Raw genomic sequence first — 23,373 nt, 5'->3', positions numbered from 1 at the left:
CTGCAGAGACTTAAAGGAATCGAATCGAAGTGCTCTTTTATTAAGCTTTTGTTTGACATGTTCTTGAAACATTCCATGTTCATGTGCCAAAATTTGTTTTGTGAATATGACGTGTGGAATATGAGAAATGTGGCGTGCAGATATTTTCGTACAGCTTCTTTGTAAGACGTTTGCATGTTGTCGGTCGTTCGAAAGCCTTTATCTTTTTTACGTTTGAAGTATTTTTTACAATAAATGTACTTACAAGTGTTTGTTGTGCTGTTATCTTTAACGCCGACCCTATTACAAAAGTGCTCTGCACGAAACATTTCCCATGGCTTTGATAAATGGCGTGGGTTTTTCTGTTGTTACCGGAGCCGGAGTTCTGCTTGTGCGTGTCCGGGCTGGTCACAGCTCAGGTGCTGCGCTGCGGGGCTGCCGTGTCAACAGGTATGTCTGGTTTTGCGGAAACACCACTCCTCAAATAAGGACAAAGTCAAACACTGTGTTTAAGAAAAACAAACGGAAGTAAGGACACCTTTTTTTCATTCTAAGGTCTCATGTACTATTACATAATAAAGTATATTTAAAAGTAGGAATACACAACCTAAACAAAGCCAAAATGCAGAAGCAGTGTGTGTAAAACTAAGCCCAACCCTTCTGCTTCCATAGGAATTAACTGGGTAAATAGCAGCCAGGTGCTGCTAATCAAATAAGCTTGATTAATTGCTCATCAACAAGTCTGGACACCTCCATAAACGCAGTTTTTTTTTACATTTATCTGATGTGTGTTTAAAACAAAGCCGAGGAGGAGAGGCGGGGGTGGGGTCTAGGGGGCGATGTGCGCTCTCAAAATGAAAAAATAACTCGAAGAAGTCCACCGGAAGTGGGTTTGCTCTGAAACGGAAGCAGAAATTTCAAGATGGAGATAGACGGGATCGATCATGTAGGTGTATTTTCCTGCAGTTTTGTTGTGTGTTTTACATCCTCACAGCAGCGAGGAAATGCGAAAGACTTTCTTTGACGGAAATGACTCGTTTTCTACAAATGTGACAAGGAACGACTTGGCGACAGTAGTTAAACATTTGAGACGATACTTAATGAAAAAACAATGAATGTGTTGTGTGCTGCCGGTTTGCTGTCTCATTGTAGCTAACCTAGCTAAAGGGCTAAGCAGCTCACTGTCAATTGCGCACACAGTTAAACTGGCCTGGGCTAACTTAATTTTCTGTTGACTGACAGCTTTTCGTCGCCGTCATTCGTCTATTTTCACATTTACAAATGCTTAGTGTTGGTAATTACAACTGGCCTGTTCTTAGGAAATCGCTTAGCGTTACTTGAATCGCGTCTGATGGCTAGTGCTAGCAGACACCAACCAACGCAAGGAGATAACGTTACTTCTGAGCCCAGTTAAGCTTATTTTTTGTTTTTGCTAACACTGCATCTAAGCATTTATATTTTGCGCACTCCAAATATATATATATTTAGTGTAGTATATGTAAACTCATATAATTTCCCTTTAGGATAAAGTAGTTTTCATTTTATTTGATTTATACGTCAGCGTTTCAACTTTACTAATCAAGCTCAGTGAGTAATCACTGTTCATAAATACGTTTTCTGAATCCTCAACTAAACCTTTTTAGCTGGTTGACCATTGAATTTAAAGAAAAAAAATAGTGAGCAGATGTTCACAGATGATTAATTGGTCATTGTTGGCCAAATACTGATATAATCCTAGGTTTCAGCCTCGGAAAAACGTGGGTTCGCCGCAAAAGCTTAGCATTATCCTAAATTTGACTTATTCCAGTCGATACTCGTGAGATCTAATAGTGCTTGTTGTCTCGCTTTGCTGACATTTCAGAGGACCTAAAACTAATGGTGTAAGATTAAAACTGTCTAGATCTGTAATTTTCAGGCTGTACAAATACATTCAGGACATGTGTTATAGAAGAGTGTGTTTTTTTTTAATTTGCTGCTCCAGCCCATTGTGATAGTGGAGATCTCACTGAGAGGAAATGTGTGACTAACTTTGAGTTTCCTTTAACAGATGGAGATGGGGGAGAGTAAAGGTGGATCAGGCCTTCGCCAGTACTACTTGTCTAAAATAGAAGAGTTGCAGGTGAGGAAAAAAAAAACAAAAGCTGGGAGTGTGACTCAGAATTGCACGTTTTCTGTTTGCCCGTCAATTCTGAGCTGCTGGGTTTTATGTTTTTCAAATAGTTAACGGTGAACGAAAAGAGCCAGAACCTTAGACGTCTGCAGGCCCAGAGAAATGAGCTGAATGCCAAAGGTACGCCGTTTTCCGTCTTGTTAAATTTTCCTTTCATTCTGTAGACGAGCCTTTGTGAAAAACCCAAGTTCTTCTTCTTGTCTCTCAGTGCGGCTCCTTCGCGAGGAGTTGCAGTTATTACAGGAGCAGGGGTCTTATGTGGGAGAAGTGGTCAGGGTTATGGACAAAAAGAAAGTGTTGGTCAAGGTATGCCATGTTGATGTTTTGCGCAGCATGCTAGTTTGATTGGTGGATTGCAGTTTGAATGAACTTACGTCTTCAATCAACTCAGGTGCATCCAGAAGGAAAATTTGTTGTGGATGTGGACAAGAACATTGACATCAATGATGTAAGTATTTTAGCTATTATAGTCATGTTTTAAGCAGGTAACGTCAGTGGTTTGATAATCACTGTCTTCTGGACCAGGTGACTCCAAACTGCCGCGTGGCTCTGCGTAACGACAGCTACACCCTGCATAAGATCCTGCCCAACAAGGTGGACCCTCTGGTATCCCTCATGATGGTGGAGAAGGTGCCGGACTCCACGTATGAAATGATCGGTGGCCTCGATAAACAGATCAAGGAGATCAAAGAAGTTATTGAGCTACCTGTCAAACACCCAGAGCTTTTTGAGGCTTTGGGAATCGCTCAACCCAAGGTGGGTGGATTTTTTTTTTTTTTTTTTTAAGTGAGCTGACGAGTATGAAATCTATAAAGCTTTTGTTTTTGCATATATTGACATTTGAAGCCTTCTGGTTTGTAAATATCTTCCAGCTGCAGTCGAGTCACCAAACCACTGAAATCCTGCAAATGTCCGACATTCTTATCTGCTTAAAATGTAAAGAAAAAGACAGAACTTTCAGTTTTTCGAGTTGCATCAAAGATCATTTAATACTTAATCTACTGATTTGGTTTAAGACACGCAGAGGAAAAAAAAGGACACGGCTCTGTGATGTAAAACAATACCAATTCAACCCTGCTTCACAACTCAGACTGATTTTGCTCATTTATCAGTTGCAGCATGGCACAGGATTTTTTTTTTTTATTTATTTTGCTGCTTGCTTGCAGGGTGTGCTGTTATACGGCCCACCAGGTACAGGGAAGACCCTGCTGGCCAGAGCTGTGGCCCACCACACTGACTGTACTTTTATCAGGGTGTCTGGCTCTGAACTGGTGCAGAAATTCATTGGAGAGGGTGAGTTTCCACGTGTATCTTCATTCAAAGTAATATCTGTTTTACCTTTGGTAAATCTGGTTGTAAAACCTTGATGTCTCCTTGTGTTGCTTCAGGTGCTCGCATGGTGCGTGAGCTGTTCGTCATGGCGAGAGAGCATGCTCCCTCCATCATCTTCATGGACGAGATCGACTCCATCGGCTCGTCTCGCCTGGAGGGCGGCTCGGGTGGGGACAGTGAGGTGCAGAGGACAATGTTGGAGCTGCTCAATCAGCTGGATGGTTTCGAGGCAACAAAAAACATCAAGGTATGACAGATGTTTGTTTTTCTCCTTTTTCTATGCTGAAGGGAACGGCACGTAGCAGTGTGTAGTTCATAAGCATTCCATAATATGCACAGGTCAGCCAGTATTATCAGAACCGTAGAGTAGAATTAAGAGGAAATAAAATGCTTCTTGTGAATTAGGCGATTTTACACAAAGAAAAATGGGGTCTGAAGTAATGAGAAAATGTTGATATTAAGTCTCAAAGTTGTAATTTGAAATTCAATGAGATTGTTAAAGTGAGAAGAAAACTCAAATCTATATAATGAATTGAACTGAATCTCATTGAGGTGCAGCAGTGAACTCGGCTACATCGTCACCACATCTAAACCATTCAGTTTACACCAACTCTCTTCAAAGTTCTCTTGTTTGTGATACGATGTGAAATCTGGGTTTATTATTAGTTTGATATTAATCCTCACAAAGGGAAGCTAAATGTTTTAATTACTTTAACCTAACATTTTATTTGTTTTTACCTGCAGTGGCTCTGTTAGATCCTTAAGAGTGAATTAAATTTGGTAATGAACACAAATGCTGCTTATAAATGCCAAACGAGAGAAATTTATTTATATTCTTCTAGATCTATTCAACCACTCTAATCTATTTTTCTCCATCTGTGCAGGTCATCATGGCCACCAATCGTATCGACATCTTGGACTCTGCTCTGCTCAGACCAGGAAGGATTGACAGGAAGATAGAGTTCCCCCCTCCCAATGAAGAGGTCATAAATCACTGCATCATGCATGCTACTCTAAGTTAATTACCACACGCATTCTTAAATCAATCAGTCCCATAATCCACTTAAACATGTCTGCAACTCTGCACCAACAGGCCCGTCTGGACATCCTGAAGATCCACTCCAGGAAGATGAACCTAACACGAGGCATTAACCTGAGAAAGATCGCAGAGCTGATGCCAGGAGCCTCTGGCGCAGAGGTTAAGGTGAGTTAGTCGATTAAATGAAAGCATTTAAGTGTAAAATGATGTGTGCCCAATTAAATTCTCATTTTGTGTGGCAGGGAGTCTGCACAGAGGCAGGGATGTATGCACTGAGAGAGCGGAGAGTTCACGTCACCCAGGAGGACTTTGAGATGGCTGTGGCAAAGGTTGGTATAAAAATGAGGCCAAACCCAGCCTACTTATTTTTAGTGTTTTTTTTACACCAGTTCCTGCCCACTAACATCTTGTTCTCCTTACCAGGTCATGCAGAAAGACAGTGAGAAGAACATGTCTATCAAGAAGCTGTGGAAGTAAAGGCCTTGTGTATTCTTGCACGATACAACCACACATGTATATTTTCCTTTCTTTGTTTATGGTTTGTAATTGTTGCATAACTAAAATCCATAATTAAATGGTTCCCCGATAAATGTTGTCTGGCTCTTTCTTTATTTCTGAACTCTGAAAGTCATACAGCAGTAGTACAGAGTAATTTCAGTATGGCACTTTCCATTACAGCTGCTGTTACAGGGGGCAGAGCACGTTTCATAGTGACCTGCTTTGAAAACTTGGTCCTCCATCCCTATGAGAGCTATAATACTTAACACTGTACTTTTGAGTTATACAGTATGTACACCAGCACTGCATCTATGACCATATTTTGCTGATCAAAACGACATTCTATTGATGGAAAGGTTTTCAGTCACAGCTGAGGATTAATTACGATGGCGACACCACTCAGCTATCACAAACCTCATAACATGTGGAATGGTGATAGGGTAGTAAACACTGGATCATTCCATTATTACCCCACAGTTTAGTGTCTGCACAGTGGGCCTGTTTCTTAACCGCTGATGGGAAGCTCAGGTGGCTAATGCCTCACCCAGCACACAGGCACCCACTGTGGCTCCATCTGTACCCCATCCAGTACCATCTGAAGCTCCGCTAAGGCACTGACTGAGTCCTCTTTCACCAGGACGTAGTCTATCCAATGGCCGTAGCTCTCGTCCATCCTCTCTGCTGACTGCTTCATTTCATGAAGATCCTCCTCCTAATTAGATCAGAGGGGGATTCATCTATGTTACCCATCTTCTGATTAAGGTGATTTACATTGATTCATCACTGAAGCTGAAACATCTGACAAATATTAGGTGTTTCAGTCTTTATGCAAAGCTTCTAGGTACTTAGTATTGTTTGGTTTGTCATGTGACTCACCGTGATTCCCACGCTGAGTGAGGAAGACGAGCCAAAGTGTTTTCTTTGACCATCAACGATGCGAGGCCTCACAAAGATGACAAATGGTTTGAAGTCAGCTGTCCGAAGAGTCTTCAGAGCCTGGATGTTGGGGAAACATTCATTACGCCACCCAGCAACAATAAACAAACACTTATAATTGCCATGGAGCTTTATCTAAGTCAAAATGTACTAGTTTTGTGCAACTTATTTACGGATTAAGAAATCCTTTGTGAAGCAGCCAATGTCAGCATGTAAATCAAAAAGTCAAACTAAATCTTTTTAAAAATTTCCATTTTTACATAAAAAAATAACCAGATGTGTCATGAAAACTCTCTACGGCATATGTTCCTGTAAAAGACCAATCATATTCAATGATTAAAAATACCTACCTCGGGCTGCACATCCACAAGACAGACTTTGCTTTGATTCAATACTTTGTGAATGGACTCCAAACTGGTGCCATACAGATTCTCTTTATACTCGCCGTATTCAATAAACCTGCAGAAACACAGCACCATCGTCACTGATTCTGAGTGGTTTAATCTGTACAAGCTACAAGATAAGAAACATTACTTGAACCCTTCAATTTATCATTTTGCATTATTGTGAAATCTAGAGTTAAGACATTTATTTATTTTTAAATCATTTTATTCAATTTGTTTCTAATACTCACTTGCCATTCTGGATGTCTGCCTCGAAAGCTGCTTTACTGATGAAGTGGTACTCCACTCCTTCTCTTTCATGGCTCTTCCTGGCTCGAGTGGTGTCTTCGGCCCACATGAGATGGAGCAGGAAGACAAAGTGGACAAAAAGATGCTGGCCGAGTAAATGAATGTTTCTAAATAACAGTGAAAACCTCTATATTGTATGTATGTAACTGTGTGTTTATCGTGTCAACCTGTAGATACACCGACAGTACAGCCATCGCCCATAACATTATGACCACACATGTAGTGTGGAACGGGTCCTTTTCACACCACTAAAAGGAGTTCTGATTAAGCGAGGCATAACCCAATTATTATTATTTTAATTAAAAAAATAAATCAAACAACAGTTTTAATCATGGATCCTTTGGGCTCTGCCATCAGATTTGCATCCAGGTGAACACCTGAGACTTGAATGATGTTTAAAGCAGTTTTTGCAGGTCCGGCTGCTGCTGTAGGAGAGAGCTGGTGCCAACATGGGTGACTGGCAGTGACTGGTCAGCTAATATAGTTTCGGCAGGTGTCAAAGTAACATCCATTTGAATGTGAGGACACAGGTTTTCCCAAAAGAATATTCCATTGATGAGCTGTGTTCTTTTCCATGTCAGTGGTTTTAATGTTATGGCTGATCAGTGCAAGTGGAAAACAAAGCCAAAAACACTTACGTGGCACAGCCAAACCGTACCGGCGAGGATTCTCAGCGATCACTTTTTGTTTGAGCTCAGTGATGCGGGCTCCTAATGAACCTGTGACCACACCAACATAACAGTTACCAGAATGAACACTTATTTACCTTAAACACATTATCCAGCCTGCGGTACCAGTTTTTCCCCCTGAAATGATAGGTGTTATCAGGGGTTTTTTCAGTGTCAACAGGTGTCACAGTGCACTTACCCATCAGGACTATAAGGCGGGGCCTCTCGCCAGGGCGTGGCAAATATTGTGTGACTTCCTCATAAATCAGGAACTCTGTTTGAGTGGCTTCTGGAGTGTGTGCTTCTGCGGATGCACTCTGGGGATCTTTCCTGAGGCGGAAACTTCTGTGCAGGCTGGCTGTGGTCGAGACATGCCGAAAAGGACAGGCATATCAAGTTGACCGAGTATAAAAGCTGTGGATTTGCATTAAACATGTTTCTGCATAAATACACAAACTTTTGCGGATCACACTGCCACTTTGACGCCTTTAAGAAACATAAGTTTAATTAGGAAAAGCTGACAATAGAACAACGTCAAATAAGAATCCTCAACCTGCCCGATTGAAACTTAAAAAACATAAATCCTGCGCCATACATCACACACACGACAATCACTGAACACCACCATTAGAAACCAGTAAGAGTACCTGAGTAAAAATCCCATGAGAAAGCATGGCCACAGAAGGCAGGAGATGCCTTACTCTTGGGAGAAACTACAGCTCATATTAGATCATTTATTCAACCGGCTTAAATCGATAAAAAGCAGTCGAAGTTTTGAAGCCATGCATGCTGCGTCTACGTCCAGGTCGAAACACAGAGAGCACAGTTGGCATGTAGGGTGAGAAGAGGCCACTTGTGATGCACAATGAGAAGCCATGAGGTGCCACAAAGACGCGGCCGTATACGGAACAAAAAGCCTGCTGGTCTTATCATATTCTAACAGGATCCTGTTATGTTAGAGGAATCAGTGATTATGATTCAATCGAAAAGTTCAAGGAGTTACAGTGGCTTGATAAAGTACTCATCTCCCCATTAGTGATCTGAAAGGCCCCAGAATCTGGAACACTGATCACCAATATAAAAAATGATAATAATAAAAAATTAAATCTCTAATAATCAAGAGGCATCACCATGCAGCAATGAGACCATGAAGACCAAGGAGCTCTCTAAACAAGTCAGGGACAAAAGGTGTAGAGAGGTTCAAATCAGTATTGGGTTATATAAAAATAAAAAATAAAAAAATAACACTGGATGTCCACCAAACTTCACACACCTGGCACAGATGTGTGACACCTGTTAATCAGAGAGGCAACAAAAAGACCAGAGGTAATCCTGGAGGAGCTGGAAAGCTCCACAGGTGTATCTGTCCACAGGACCAAAACCACACACCCCACAGAGCTGGGTCAAGGGACATTGTTTCCAGCAATAAATATAAAAGCACATGTGGGAGACTCCTCAAACATGAGCAGGAAGGTCCACAGGTCAAATGAGACTAAAGATGAGCTTTTAGGACATCAAGGAAGAAGCGATGTCTGGTAAAAACCCACCATCTTTAATGCCATTCCCACAGTTAAGCATGGCGGTGGCAGCAACATGCTGTGGGGATGTTTTTCTACAGCAGGGACTGGGAAACTGGTCGGAATCGTGGGATGATGGACGGTGCCATCTGTGTTTGCTTCCTAAAAAACATTTAACATCTTCAAAGGTGTTGGCATGTTGTTAAAATAAAGATTTAAAAAAAATCCCCAAGTATCCATTTGAATTCCAGGTTGCAATGATACAGAATGGGAAAAATGCCAAGGGGGTGAATACTTTCACAAGCCACAGTACAATAATATCCTAAGTGAAACATGATAGTCTGAACCAAATTTCAGAATTTGTCCACCAGCTGCTGAGAGATTTCAATCAGGTGTATCCTACGGGACCCGTAGCTATACAGAAATGCACAATCCATCCAAAAGTGGTACAAATACTTCAGTTTGGCTCCCACACCTAAAGCCATTCTGAAGAAATCTGATATAAATGTTTAGTAATGATGACCAGCACAAGATGAACTAAGAAAACAAGTAAAACTCTTTAAAACAAACATTCTACTTGTGTATAATTATCTTGAGTCATGTCATAATGTAAATCGTCAGTTAAGCCATGTTTAAGATTTTGGTCCAAGTTCATCTGTATGAGTGAAAATGGAGCCTGGGGACCTCATTTATAACAAAACAAAGCTTGGTCTGAAAACACAAAAGTATGTGGACACTTACTCATACTGCATGTACGAACAATTCTGAAACAGAGGTAACTGCATTCTACTTGTGTATAATTATCCCACTCATGAACTTTTGTTTCACATCAAATATAGATCTACTTTATCATCATAAATATTCAGTGAGCCACAACACGCTTTTAACTGGAAAACGTAACTTAAACTCTTATCTTTCTAACTACAACAACTGAGCACTGATGACATGGAGAGTGAACTTAGATGAGTCAAACTAACCTGAATTATCTTCTCAGAGGCCTTTTCACCTCAGGCAGGTTCGTTCCTCAATTAAAATAATCTTTAGTTTGAAATGGAGATTACTTTAAATGTTTGTGAAAGACTCAACTACGGTACAACTGAAATATCCTTTACTTATAAAAACTGAAAGTTTTAAGATCAAATAATAGTTCTCAATCTAGAAAAATACGACCTCTTCGCGGTACATTTTAAGCACTTTGACTACATTTTCCTGATTATTTGGATGTACTATGAGTTCTGAATTTTCTTTACGATTTAAATACTTCCTTAACATTTGTCTGACGTCACCTGATAGATTTACTTTTAGACTTGGCATCTTGAAATATATAACTGTGACATTGGGAATACAACTGAATGTTGTATTTGTGTATGTGAGATGTGAAGAAATGAGTTTGAGGAAAAAAAATATATATAAATAGTATGGCGACACTCATGTATACTGGCTTCACACAGGTACTATGCGCTATGCTGAACTGCTGCACCGCGGCTGTATCAACGCCACTGACCGCGCTGTTACCGGCTCACTGACTGCCGGCACACTTCTTTATAAACACGGCGGTGGTCTCCGATAATGACCATACATACATTTTCTGTGTTATGACGCAAAACAGTGACGGTTTCCCAGCTGTGACTTAAGAAACATTCAGCTGCCGAAATTAATTGAAAATATGATGACCAACAAATGTTTTAAACGTCACGTATTAGGCGAGAATGAGGATTCTGGGACTATACAGATTTTTTCTGGCCTCTAAACACCTCAGTTTCTATGTCTGGGATGTTTTCTTCTTAGTTTTGGTTGTTGAAAATCTTTTTATTTTCCCCGTCTATGCACCAGCTTGCTTGAGGCGCTTTACATGGACCATCTTTGGTTAAATGCCCGCAGAGTAAAATACATAATTTGCTGCTTTTCTTGGAATGGATCCTACACACTATTTTATAAATGAGGCCCAGAACCAATAAAGCAACACAAAGCGATCAACGTTAGCACCTCAGTGATAGTTTGCAGCCTCTAAGAGAAAGCATGAATTAGCACACGCACTAACATGAGCAAACATGGAATGTTGCAGTGGTTAGTATAAAGCCAGCAGTTGTTGCTTCCTCACCTACATCCTTTCCATTCAGAGCACCTTTACTGTCACAGTCTTCTGTGGGAGGGAGAACAGGAGGAGAAGACAGGGTAAGAGGAGGGAGGAGATGTTGAGGGGAACACACAGACGGTTAACTGCGGTTACAGTTTGGAGGTGTGTAGTGCAACGGTAACAGCATTGTCCAAAAATGAACACATTATGAAGGGACAAATGGCCAGAATCACAAGGAGCAATGTTTTTGTGATTGTCAAGTGGGCTGTTTAAAAAAAATGAATACATAAATTAAAAAAATAAAATAAATCAGACATGAAAACACGGTGACAGTGGCCACGAGGTTAAAAACACAAAATCCATTTTAGCAAATACAAAGCACATTTTTTTAAATGTCGCTTTTCTTTTCTGAAAATAAGTACTTTGAAATGTTTCCTGAAACGTGCTTTTCTTTTTGTTGTTGCGTTTCAGGATTCGTGTTCTGCACCTCAGGGCCACCGGTTCTGGTCAGGGATGAGACGTTTTCTAACGAGACTTCATCTACATACCTTTCTCAGTCCGATCATCTATAGTTAGCAATGCAAGAATAACACACATTATCACAGCAGTCTACAGCACAACATCCAGTATCCTATGGCTTCCAGTTTAGTTTAGTTTACTCTCATCTCAACTCACAGTACAAACTCAACAGTGTCTTATAAAGTGCCATTTTTAAAAATTGTGTTTTGAGCTACACAATCTTTTACCACCATCTGCACTTCTGCACGGTCTTCTGTGTTTTCTGAATGGTTCTATCACAAAGTCTGCAGAGGATGACCTGAGTCTATCAGAAACGCCTTTACAAAACATGCCACTCTGCTTCTGCATTTCTCCTACACATTTTCAGTGGGAGTCGACTTTTAATGCAATGAGATCTACCTTGGTTCCCTTTTACCTTTGAATTGGATTATTCTTTTTTAGAGATTAAACTCATTTTATTTATAATCCCTCTCTGCATCCTCTTGTATGAATTTGATCTGAGCCTAAATTCAAAGCAAAAAGCTAACATTTGTGGTTTATATGTAATTGGAGACAACTTAAACTTGTTGAGTTAAATGATTCTTACATGTGGGAGTTTTGGGGGACACGGGAGCAGGGAGGGAACCCATTTTCATTCTGTATCTCAGGCGTCTGGAGAGAAAACACAAATCAAAACGAAGGCATTTTTGGATGAAAAGTCAAACAGCTTCACACACACAGGTTAAGCATCCTTATGATAGCCGTTTACCTCTCCTGAAACTGTGTGGAGGGGATGAGGGCGGCACGCAGATTACAGTCGCCCACCCTCTTGGCCTGCCACCAGGTGGCGTCCTCCTGGCTAACAACCTGAAGAATGTCTCCTCTGTTAAATGGAAGTCCAGCTTCTTGACAGGGTGTGGCCTTGTCCTCAAAAGGTGTGTAGTCAAACAGAGCCCGCAGGTAAGCCTTTCGTGAGGATAAATATTATGTTCACGTTTCATATCTTTGGAAATACATGCATGCTCATTTCCATTGTAACAGTTTAAATCAGACCTCTGAGCAGTAGCAGTTTCACACGTGTAGAGTAAGAATGAAGCCAAGAAACCAATTAGATCAGTGACTAAAAGTCCCCATGAAATCAACTTTGATATTCAAGTGGTTTTAGTCAACTTGTACATATCAGTTTGCATGTAGCAACTGACTGCGCCAGCGAGAGGAATGATCTGTGGGGATTGTTATACTTGTGGGGTTTAATGTGTTTGGGGAGACTAAACTGTGGGCCCTGCATGTTTGAAGGGATTTTTGAGGGTGACATTTTGGTTTCATGGTTAGGGTTAGAAATAGGTTTAGGGAAAGGCCATGATGGTTTGGGTTAGAATAAGAGAACAGGAAATGCATTATGCCATTGAAGAATCACCACAAAGATGTGCATGTAAATGGTTGTGGATGCTTCAAAACCAAGATGCTTCGTTAGTTTCAAAAGACTTTGAATTACTGTTCTGCTACTGTGGCCATTTGTTAGCCCTCTTTTTATTTTTTATTACTTACTAAAAAAGTAAATTTATTCAAATCTGAGCGTGGATCTGAGAATTGAACAGTGAACCTAGTGATTACTGAAAAGCACAACACAACACACCAACAACAACTGTGAATGTGCAAATCTAGTCGGTGTTCATGTTTCCATGAACTAGTTTTTGGATATAAATGAGTTCTGAATAAACTCTCTTTATAGATCACATGAACATCTTTCTATATCTGGAGAATTGGGGAAAAAAAAAATCCAAAGACTTCCGTTCATATTTCTCTAGAAATCGCTGAAGGAAACTTTTTTCTGTTTTTACTTTCTTCCTCAAGGTTTTACTTGCAATTGGCGACCTTTACTCAGCACTGACATAATTTACACTGTCATCTTTCGTTTGTGGTTTGCTCCAAACCAGCTAACAACACATGAAATGCGCATTTTTATCAGTAACGTTTGAAACGTTCTCTTCAAATTTTGGGATAATTCAAATCTGGTGCTAGAGCTAGTGTTGGAAATTTATACTTATTTCTGGAGCGTCGTCAGTTGCTTGGCAGCGACACAACAATCATAACGGATTTTGGGGAGGATTAAAAAAAAGCCTTGAAAATATGGGAACATAAAGACTAGATAAATTAAGATGTAACTATATATAATATCACAGAAAAGCACTCAAACCACAACTTGTTGTTTTCATTATTCTCTTTTTTAGACAAGGGGATTTTTACACCTTCGGCAGGCCGTTTCCCTTTTTCCAGCCTTATGCTAGGCTAAGCTAACCTGCTGTAAGAATGTTTTACAACAAACCAGGAAAGCAATATGTACAAATATTGTACAAACTCAAAATTTATTAAATAATCTTCTTACACTTCCTCATAGTATACTAGTTAAGACGACATCCTCACCCTGCTCTCCTTCAGTAGGTCTTCTTCTGCAACAGCTGGGATGATTTTCAGTGTTATGGAGCCTTGCGACTGCGACTGATCACAAAACAGAGCAGTACTGTCATCATACACCACCAGCGACACCAACACGGTGCATCTGAACTCGTATGATTCCACGTGGAAAAGTGCTTTCTCGTTACCAGGATCTGACTAATCTCTTCTGGTCTTTTGTGGGTTATCAGGTTTCCGTTGACCTCTCGAAGCTCGTCGCCTACATGCACCAGACCTGCAGACACAACAGAGTATTTTTAGTTGTTCAGACATGAACCACTTTATAGAAAAGCAATTTCCCGTCGGCACAAAGTCAACAATATCCCCATGGTAACCACTTGAAGTAAACCTTGTTTATAATCTCAAAATATGCAATCTCGTGGCACTAATCTCAAGGATTTCGTGTGTTGAAGGTTCAGTGGGTCACACGGTGTAATCTCCTCACTTCTATGTCCAAGTTACAGCACTGATAAGATGGACATTCAACATATAGGAGTATCTATAGTGGATAAAGGATTATTTTCCCAAGGTCCCTTGCAATCGCGGTGCTCTTGTATGGTCATTTCTTTTCTTCAGATAATCAAAACACCTCGACTCATAATCATGATTAAAGCACTCACCACTGCGGTCAGCTGCCCCTCCCTTCATGATTCTCGCCACGATCACAGCTCCTGTGGCTTCGTCTCTCCGAATAGTTGCTCCCTGTTGGACAAAAACAAACAAAACAAAACACACACACAAAAAAAATAAAAGCTTGAAAGTTAAACCAACAAATCCAAAATGTTGGATAAATGGAGGACAGCTTGTCTCCAATTCTGCATATGATCAAATTCTTTACAAAACCCTTTCTTCTCTTTATGACATCCTTTGCTAAAACGACTCATTTTAGCATGGATTCTTTTACTGCTCCTCTAGAAACAACAGACTTTTGTCATAACCTCAGCTCTGTGGACATCCTCACCAATGGCTCCTTGTTCTTCACCAGACGCACGATCTTCACCGACTCCTCTTCCAGGTCGTCGTCCAAATCTTCAGGCAGCGGCGGAAGCACTGGGTCAAATTTTTTTTGGGCTACGATGTCGTGAGCTGACAGCACCGCCTGCATGAGCAATTTACAAAACACTGACGTATAAATTCCAAAAGCCTGATCAACAGAACACAAAGAAGGCAAGAAAAACACGTAAGAAAGGTCTTTGAAAGTGGCTCAATCCAGGAGCAAGAAAAGTCGAGGTGGAAAGAGACAGACAAAGCAGGGAACAAAATCTTTAATGGTTGCTTCTGCAAGTGAGTGTTCCGGTTGCAGTCATCATTTACCCCAAAAGCTCACAAGGAAGCCATTAACTTGAACATAATCAGGCGATCAGAGTAAAATTGGCCGACTTGTCTGCATCCAGGGGCTGGGAAAGGAGTGCAGACAGCTCTGACGCTGGTGTTATGTAATCGATGATCAACTTGAGGAAAATTAGAGCAGCTCAGGGTGGAAGTAATGAGAGGCAGCGTCATCAAAGAGATCAAACCTCAGAGGGAATGACAGGAGAGAGACAGCGTCCAGCATTTAATCAGCATGTGGGTTTGTGAGGAGAGACTAGATGTACGTGCAAGTACCTTCAAGTGAGGAGTGCTCAGCAGGAGGAGGAGTTCTCGCTCGTCCTCCTCCAGCGGTCCGTTCTGAAGCTCCTCTGCCAGCTGGAGATCAGAATCAAAGTTACCACTTGAAAGATTTAATATCGCAGTACCGAATCATTCACCAAATGACGTTTGCCTAATCATAGACATTTTATTTTTTTATCCTTGGTGGTGCCATGGGATTGCACCTACGTCCTGTGCCAGGCAGGAGGCGCTGTGTAGAACTGGAGTCGGGCTGTACTTCTCATACTGCTTCAGCTTCTCATGGATCTGGGATGTTCAACAAATTTGTAGCAGACAGTCATTCATACAGAAAACTGTAACTAAATGACATCACACAGCACAGAGCTGTTTGCCATAAATCATAACACTTAAATGTAGGTAATAGCACAAGTTATATTATTAAAATGTTCCCCTTTTTGCAGAACTCTTTAGAATGTAATCTGATATTTCACTGCATTCCATTACTTTCTTCATTTAAAGTTTACGCAATATCTAAATATTTTTGGAACAGGACTGTAGCTGCAGCTTGCTAACAAGTGGAATATTTCATCATTGTTGGTTAATAGTTTACTGTTAATGCATAGAGCCGCCCAAGTTTTACAAGACAGTCGGTGTGAAAAACAGATGTAGTAAAAAACAAGAAGTACAACTACAGCAGCCACTTTCCATCAGACATATCTTCTGCACCTTCATGAGGTAACTGATGCTCTTCTCACTGAAGACATCTCTGAGAAACACCAGGTCCTCTTTGTGGTTGGCATCAGGGTGGAGCTGAGACGTGAGCAGGGCCAGAGTCTCATGCAGCCCTGTGAATAATAAATAAGGACAGGAAATTTAACAACAAAGTAGAATTCCCAATATTCTCTCTCTTCGAGCTCCGGTAACATATCCGTATTAATGCAATGCTGCCATTTTAAAGCATCAGAGAACATGAACAAGTAGCAGGAGCATATGTCTGGATCTACCTGCGCTTGCTGACACGATGGGCATGGCTTCAATCATTCAGAGGAGGATGAGGAAAGGAAGAGAACGGGACCCGAAAATGATGGATTCTCACAAAGTTCTCTTTTTTTCTTCCCTTCTTCAGGTATGGGTGAGGCTGATAGCCACAAACGCAGCTGAGAGCTGAAAAGAAAACGCAAGGATTATACAGCATACTTAGTAAGTAGTGCAACTTCAAGGATTTTTTTTTGCTTTCCCGCACGTAGCATCTGAGGGTTAAGGAACGATCATTTCTACTCAACTTCCCACGGTACAATTAGACTTAAGTTTTCTGCCAGTGGAAGCAAAGTAATGAATTCCCAAAAATAATGAAAAACATATTTAGTCATGCTGTCCGAGAGCACAGAGCAGCTCATAATTCCTCATGTAAATGCCAGTAATAGGGGCTCCAGTGGGTTCTGCCTCGACAGTGATCGACTGACTCATTACAGCGCTAGTTTCTCTGTAATTAATAGTTGCCGATGCATACTCTCGTTTAATTTTTAACTGCAACACTAGAGAAAAGCGAGGTCAGATGATACAGGCCACTATTGTCCAGTAGGATACTTCACTTTGTCATCACCATGGCAACACTGTGGTATTAACAAGCGCGCTTTAACTTAAAACAAACAAAAAAAAAAGGGCCTGGTCACATCATCCTGTTTAGTGGCTCAGTTCTGTGTCATGCAGGGCCTGCAGTTTGGTGTCAACATAATGTTTTGTTATCCTTTTATCTCTGTCGTCCATTGATGCTCAGCACGAGGTTTCCCATCTCTTATAACCAGCAAAGCATGTAGTTTATTTGAAAGTTTAAAAAAAAAAAAAAAGAGATTCACTCAATTATTGGAAGTTAAATTGTTTGGGAGTTTTAAACTATCAAAAATAAATAAATAAATAAATAATCAAATATCAGATGAGCCTTCTTGATATACTTTATGGTTCAGCAAAAACAAAACTGATAGATTAATGAAAACATAATTTTTCAGTTCTTGAGGCTGTTTGAATGTGAATAGTTCACATACTATCTGAAATGACAAATAATTAACAATATTATCTCAGGTTTAATTTGATTAGGAATATATCAACAGACAAAAAGGAAAATATAATTATTTTAACAAATCCTGTGCAATCAGTGACTCATAGAAATGTGCAAACACTTTGTACTGTTTGTGTAGACCATCACCCAGTCAAATATCCATCTATCATTTGCCTGGTTAAATCATTGTACTGCTCATAGCGGCAGGCAACTCTTTCTCAATCTAAATGACAGGAAGCCTGGTGACTAAAGTGCTGCATTTAGGACACCACTTGATACAAGGAATACATCTCACACACAGTTCTTTCACCATAAACCACTAAAGAGACTTGGCATGCCATCTATGGTTTAAGGACGAAAGACTAACTCTCAAAACTCCACAGCTGTCAGTGTCTCAAGTCATCCTCTATTTTCTTACAGCCCCTGCAGCAGCACATCAGGCAAAGCAGCAATCACTCCAACAGCCCACTTGCTGTGCACCTAGTTTAACCTTATAAGAGCTCCCGGGACTGCTGGCTGTGTAGGTGGGAGGCTAAAACACAATTTTATAAAAAAAAAAAAAAAAAAAGGAACATGCATCTGTGGGAGGGTCGTTTAAGGAGCCAGGTGAGCACACAGACGGTGATTATGCCAAGCTTATAAACATATGCTTAAAATATAAGCGGTGCTCGCAGCTGGCAGCAGTGTAGCATAATCAACCCCCCCCCCCCCACACACACACACTTATTGATGTCGAGTTATTGATGAGCTGGATTACTACCGTCTGTCCATCCAGCTGCATAACGCCTCCGGTCCTCCTCTGTCTCACTGCTACGTCTGTGTGAACTCACATACTGTATGTTGAAAGACTTATGTCACCACCACAGAGATTACAAGCCATCTGTGTGAAACCACTGCTCAACTGTAACATAACCTCTGATCTCTGGTCATGATTGACCCTCAACCAGGCGTCATTAATAACGCTCTCTGATTGACTCGTCTAATGCCGCGCTCCCATCAGCACATGTGCCTTCATTCATCCGGCCAGCAAAACACTGACAAAGCAGCACTTAAAAACTAATATATATATATACACACACACACACACACACACACACACACACACACACACACACACACACACACACACACATTTTATTTTAAAACATTTACAAGCATGGGCACCGTTTACCAAATGTTTGCTAAAACAAATTAAATTGATCAAATTAGCCATTTAATTTAAAGGAAAAAATATAGAATATTTTTTCTTTATTGCTGGAAAGAATCATGATAAAACCAAAACTCAAATAATATCTGCTATATCCATCCAGTCAGACAGCTAGCTAATGCAAGAGAGACATTAGCCTCAACAAAAGATTTGAGAACTGAATGATTTGAATGTTTTTCTGTGGATTATGTTATTTCCAAATCAGTGACTGCAGCATTCCCTGGGCTCTATGTTTGGCTGAGATGGGACCCAGAAAACCACGAGAAAAAAGGAGACAAACTTTACTTTACTTTTTACCATAAGAATTTGTCTTAAACAGTGAATTCGTACTGAACCCTAGGGGAGAATTCATATTTCACACTTGATTTGTCGCCTTCACAGTCTCTTCTCGATTTGATGGATTGAGTTCATAGTTTCACATCTTATTCTGAAGAGCATCAGACATTTTATAAATAATGAGCTTGAGTGAAACTGACAATAGAGTATGATTTAACGACGGGGCTGCCTCGTGATTGACAAGTCACTACAAAACGGTAGTGCTTAGTTTGTGAAAGCGGTGATGGCCCCATCGCTGAATTTATGGCTTCAAAACAAGATGGGATGATGTCATGCTCAGGGATAAAAAAAAAAAAAATACATTCAACTCCAATGTGTGCTTGCTTTCATTTAACCCACTTGGCCAGGGCTCTGCATCTTTTCCCTCTCTCTCTGCTACCCTCCGCTCTGACTCTTTCTCCCCCTCTCCAATTACAAGAGGCTGACATGAGCTTAAACCCGACATCTTTCTGGTCCCTCCCCCCCACCGTCCCTCCATCTCACTCACTGACTCCAGTTACTTAAGTTTTCCTTACTGGCCATATGGCCGTTTTATCCAGCCCCCTTGATATAAGATGGCAAAGCTTGCAGCTGTGTGCGTCGCTGAGGATTTCTACGAATACAATGAGGCAGATTACAAACGACAAGTAAATTACAAGAAAAAAAAAAAATAATAAACTCAGCAGCAGAGTAGCAGGACAAGCCTGAAAGACAGTCCGGGGTGAATGTTTAGTGGATCAGCTTACTGTCACCTGGATTATTATTTCTGTTGTCAAACTCATCACTGGCGCAGTATCCAGTCACACCAAACAGTGTTTTCTGAGAGTTTAACCTCATGTGTCCGCCCGCTCTACTCACACACAAACATGCGCACGTACCACCTGCTTGCCAGACTTGTACCAGGATGGGTCCCGAGAGGAAGGCAGAGGGAGGCTGAGGTCACCAAAACACTGCTGATGCCATCTGCCTCCCATTCTCTGCATGTGCACAGTCCATCCGCCACCTAAGGATGCCCACCCACACGGCTCATCTGACATATTTGGTTTTGACAGACTCTACTCCAATATCCACTGGGGAAAACAGGTTGCCAGCTGAACATTCAGCTGAAGAAAAATAATCTCAGAGAAAGGTCTGTGCCAACTGTCATTAAAAAAAAAAAAAAAGAAAATCTACTTAAACTAAAACTGTGCCTAGATAAAAAAAAAACAAACAAACAAAAACACTGGAAATAAAATCTGACACAGGGGAGGTCAGAGCTGTGAAGAGGCTTAAGAACACCACTTGAAAAGGCCTTAAGCACGCTGACTTTGAGACGCAGCAGGATGAAGGACCAGGCTGGACCGGAGCTCCCACTGTTAGGAGAATGAACATGGCTCCGTGTCCGAGGGAGGGAACTCAGCAGTCCTCAGTCTCTTTCACAAAGTGCTCTCCGAGTCTCAACAGGCCGATAACGTGCCGGTCAGTGTGATCGGGAGGGTTTCGACTGGTGGCCGATGTTAACCTACCACTGAACTCATAATGATGTGTGTAAATGGGCTGCAAAGCGAGAAGAGGACATGCACGGATGGGGTTATGAGAGAATATAACTCCAGGCGGGAACATGCGTTAGAGCATACACCTGCACAAATCATCTGGAGGTTGTTCAGTCCCTTTTAATCCAATTCATTCAATTTATTTACTCATTTTTGTTCTTTTTTCTAAAATGTGTTCATCTCACCTCATCTCACACAGCAACTTGTCCATAAAAACACCTCAGACATGTGTCTTCTCGGCTTGGACACAAAGGTGCATCTTTTTCAGGCTTTAAGACTGTATTTACTAAAATCACTGTGCACATTCTCTGACCTTCACCACACCTCTCTGGCTCTCCGGCTTCTCCTGAGAGCCACTAAACCCTGAAAAGTCTGTCTGGCTGAGCAGCAAAGCCAGACAAAGTCAAAGCTAAAGGCCTGTCACGCCAGCCACCTCTTTCTCTCCGAGGTCTCACACTGTGCCCGCTTGGATCTGACCACTTCCCATTCAATTTATCCAAAGGAACCCAATTTTAAATCATACCACCGGTCGCCTTAAATGGCTAAAGACTACAGGCATTACTTTCCTCCACGCCACGTTTTTAAAAAAATCTATTATTGGAGCTGACAATGACTCAATCACAGGTGATACACACCCATCATTAACATGCAGCACAATTAGGCTCCCACGTCCCACATAGAGCAGAAACACATGCTTTAGTCTCCAGTTGTGTCGTTTAAAATCACCTCTTGAGCTGCGTTGCTCTTTCTCTCTCAGACACACAAACCTACACTGAGAAAAAAAAAACCTTTGCAGAGGTAAGTCAGTGCGCATTTAAAGCATCCTTTACCTTGCCAGGGCTCTTGCCAGGGCTCGTGCCAGCGCGCGTTCCTCTCAGTCTCGTCTTTGTCTCGACTCGACACCGCTCGCGGCACCAAGCTGGCCACCTTTTGGGTTGTTTGCCCTTTCTTGCTTCTGTGTGTTCGCTCTGTCTCAAGCTGACTGGCACACATTCGGTTTTATTTCTCCTCTCCATCCAGCCTCTCTCAGTGTGCCTCCCCCTCCCCCCCCCCAGTCGGTTCGCTCTCGCCTTCCCTCGCTCTCCTCCTGCTGCCTTCAGGGGCTCCTCGTACACTCCGCGCACCGAGGCTTGTGGCGGTTTCGCGGGGAAAGTCGAGAGCACAAACGCCTCATAGCACTGCCAAAAATGGGTCTAACGTCAAATTTGGACTCTTGAATTCCGCTAATACACTAATCTGGTTCTCGTCAGCGGCCGTTAAATTAGGCGAACCTGAGAGAGCCTAACCAAAGTGGACACAGAAAATGACACAATCCCATTTTTGAAACAGCTGTAACACCATGAAACACGTCGATTTTTAAGATAAACTTTTAGTATTGGATCAAGAAAATGGATGGATGAATTGGATGGCGGCAAGGTTGTCACAAGGCCGCATATGAGGATGGCTAGCTAAAACTGTTCATGCAATGATCACCCTGCCTGTTTGAAAGGTATTCCGAACTCATTCCCCAATTTGTAGATGTAGTTTGTTTCAGATTGCTGAACCTCTGCCCATCTTTACTTCTGAGAGACTCTACCTCTCTATGATGCTCTTTTTACACACAGTAATGTTATTGACTTGTTGCTGATTAACCTAAATATTTGCAATATGTTCCTCCAGCTGTTTCTTTTTAGTACCACTTACTTCTTCAGCCTTTTGCTTCAGCTGTGTCGCTGCCACTGAATTCAAGATGAGCTCACATTTTTTAAAATGGTTTACTTTTAACATTTGATGTGTTTTCTGTGTTCTATTGTGAATAAGGTTTTGGGTTATGAGATTTGCAGTGTCCCAACGTTGGGATGTGCGAATTTCTTCATTTAAAAACATACAGCAGATGTCCTTCAGCTGAAAATTATACACTGAGAAAGAGAAAAATATTTATGGTAAATGAAATATGTGTAATGTTATAATCTTAATTATAAAGTTAAAATATTTTTAATTTTCTAAAGTCACCATTCTTCTTTAGTAGCTCAGAAAACTTCATATAAAATCTGACCTTTGGCTTATGAAATCACGATGACACTAATAATAATGTCATATCACTTCAATTTTTTTCAACCATAATATTTTAGCCCCAATTTTCTGACAGAATGAAATCAAACACAAACATCTATCAAAACTACGAAAACAGTAGAACACAGGTCACAGACCAGTTTTTGGAAAAAGTAGAAGAGGTTTGTTCCCTTCTGGAGTATAAATACATAATATGGATGTTGGCTGTTACAGTAAAATGGAGTAAAATTCCCCCATATTTAACATTTATTAGCCTCGTGTGAGTAAACCAACATAGCAAAACCTCTTTACACAAATACTTACATATAGCTGATCCTGGTTTGGACTAAGAATTACTTCAACTGTTTCACTTTTACACCACAACTATCTTTTATCCATTGTGATGTCACGGACAATTCCCCCTCGCTATAGTGTTTCTGACAGTCCCTAAAGGCAGCACTGTGTGCACATGCTGGGAGCTATGCCTCTTTGGCCAGCTCTTCTAAAATCCATCCCCTGCTTTTCATGCTCTCCCCTCCACATTTCTCCATCAGCAGGCAGTATAGTACACACTGGCTGATACCTTTTGGGGAACCAGCGATTTAAAAACCTCGACTGAGAATCACCATGAATCATAAAACAGGAACACACCTGTAACAGCTTCCTACCCCATCTGACTTTCCCTTTTGCCCCTTTGCCCACCCTCCCCAGTCTCTCCATCCACTCGTTCCCTCCCTCTTCTCTGTCCTTTCCCTTTTTCACTTCTCTGGTGCCTTTGCTCA

The 23,373-nt window shown here is 41.2% G+C and overlaps 2 protein-coding genes across 4 annotated transcripts; one reads left to right on the top strand and one right to left on the bottom strand.

Moving 5' to 3' along the window:
* Nucleotides 1-848: 848 nt before the first annotated feature.
* On the top strand, nucleotides 849-5,110 carry psmc5 (proteasome 26S subunit, ATPase 5). 2 transcript variants are annotated; one of them, XM_075456793.1, is made up of 12 exons: nucleotides 849-925; nucleotides 2,027-2,098; nucleotides 2,200-2,269; nucleotides 2,358-2,455; nucleotides 2,541-2,597; nucleotides 2,675-2,905; nucleotides 3,316-3,442; nucleotides 3,538-3,728; nucleotides 4,366-4,464; nucleotides 4,575-4,685; nucleotides 4,763-4,849; nucleotides 4,944-5,110. In XM_075456793.1, exons 1-12 carry the CDS (start codon nucleotides 902-904, stop codon nucleotides 4,995-4,997), a joined length of 1,221 nt encoding a protein of 406 aa, XP_075312908.1. In that variant the 5' UTR covers nucleotides 849-901; the 3' UTR covers nucleotides 4,998-5,110. The 2 variants fall into 2 exon arrangements, with proteins under 2 accessions (XP_075312908.1, XP_075312907.1); XM_075456792.1 differs by lacking the exon at nucleotides 849-925 and adding an exon at nucleotides 1,028-1,052.
* LOC142373502 (MAGUK p55 subfamily member 3-like) lies at nucleotides 5,111-21,630 on the bottom strand. 2 transcript variants are annotated; one of them, XM_075456789.1, is made up of 20 exons: nucleotides 21,391-21,630; nucleotides 16,455-16,614; nucleotides 16,177-16,295; nucleotides 15,679-15,756; nucleotides 15,466-15,546; nucleotides 14,822-14,959; nucleotides 14,481-14,562; nucleotides 14,010-14,095; nucleotides 13,831-13,905; nucleotides 12,176-12,372; nucleotides 12,014-12,078; nucleotides 11,457-11,474; nucleotides 10,933-10,974; nucleotides 7,962-8,027; nucleotides 7,514-7,672; nucleotides 7,285-7,365; nucleotides 6,589-6,682; nucleotides 6,305-6,413; nucleotides 5,895-6,014; nucleotides 5,111-5,730 (listed from the first exon to the last, which is right to left on the bottom strand). In XM_075456789.1, the coding sequence occupies exons 2-20, from the start codon at nucleotides 16,489-16,491 to the stop codon at nucleotides 5,551-5,553; spliced, it is 1,827 nt and encodes a 608-aa protein (XP_075312904.1). In that variant the 5' UTR covers nucleotides 16,492-16,614; nucleotides 21,391-21,630; the 3' UTR covers nucleotides 5,111-5,550. The 2 variants fall into 2 exon arrangements, with proteins under 2 accessions (XP_075312904.1, XP_075312906.1); XM_075456791.1 differs by lacking the exon at nucleotides 7,962-8,027.
* Between the last annotated feature and the right edge of the window lie 1,743 nt (nucleotides 21,631-23,373).

Source organism: Odontesthes bonariensis, chromosome 23, assembly GCF_027942865.1.
Source record: "Odontesthes bonariensis isolate fOdoBon6 chromosome 23, fOdoBon6.hap1, whole genome shotgun sequence".
Lineage (NCBI taxonomy): Eukaryota > Metazoa > Chordata > Actinopteri > Atheriniformes > Atherinopsidae > Odontesthes > Odontesthes bonariensis.
This window is presented reverse-complemented; position numbering and strand designations above follow the sequence as displayed.

Bases quoted from the DNA above. Each gene is read 5' to 3' on its own strand.
- psmc5 (XM_075456793.1), top strand. From the start codon at position 902: ATGGAGATAGACGGGATCGATCAT. The intron at 2,906-3,315 runs GTGGGTGGATTT...GCTTGCTTGCAG, and splicing joins TGGGAATCGCTCAACCCAAG to GGTGTGCTGTTATACGGCCC. The intron at 3,443-3,537 runs GTGAGTTTCCAC...GTGTTGCTTCAG, and splicing joins GCAGAAATTCATTGGAGAGG to GTGCTCGCATGGTGCGTGAG.
- LOC142373502 (XM_075456789.1), bottom strand. From the start codon at position 16,491: ATGATTGAAGCCATGCCCATCGTGTCAGCAAGCGCAG. The intron at 15,757-16,176 runs GTGCAGAAGATA...TGAACATCCCAG, and splicing joins GCATCAGTTACCTCATGAAG to ATCCATGAGAAGCTGAAGCA. The intron at 5,731-5,894 runs GTGAGTCACATG...TGATCTAATTAG, and splicing joins CACTCAGCGTGGGAATCACG to GAGGAGGATCTTCATGAAAT.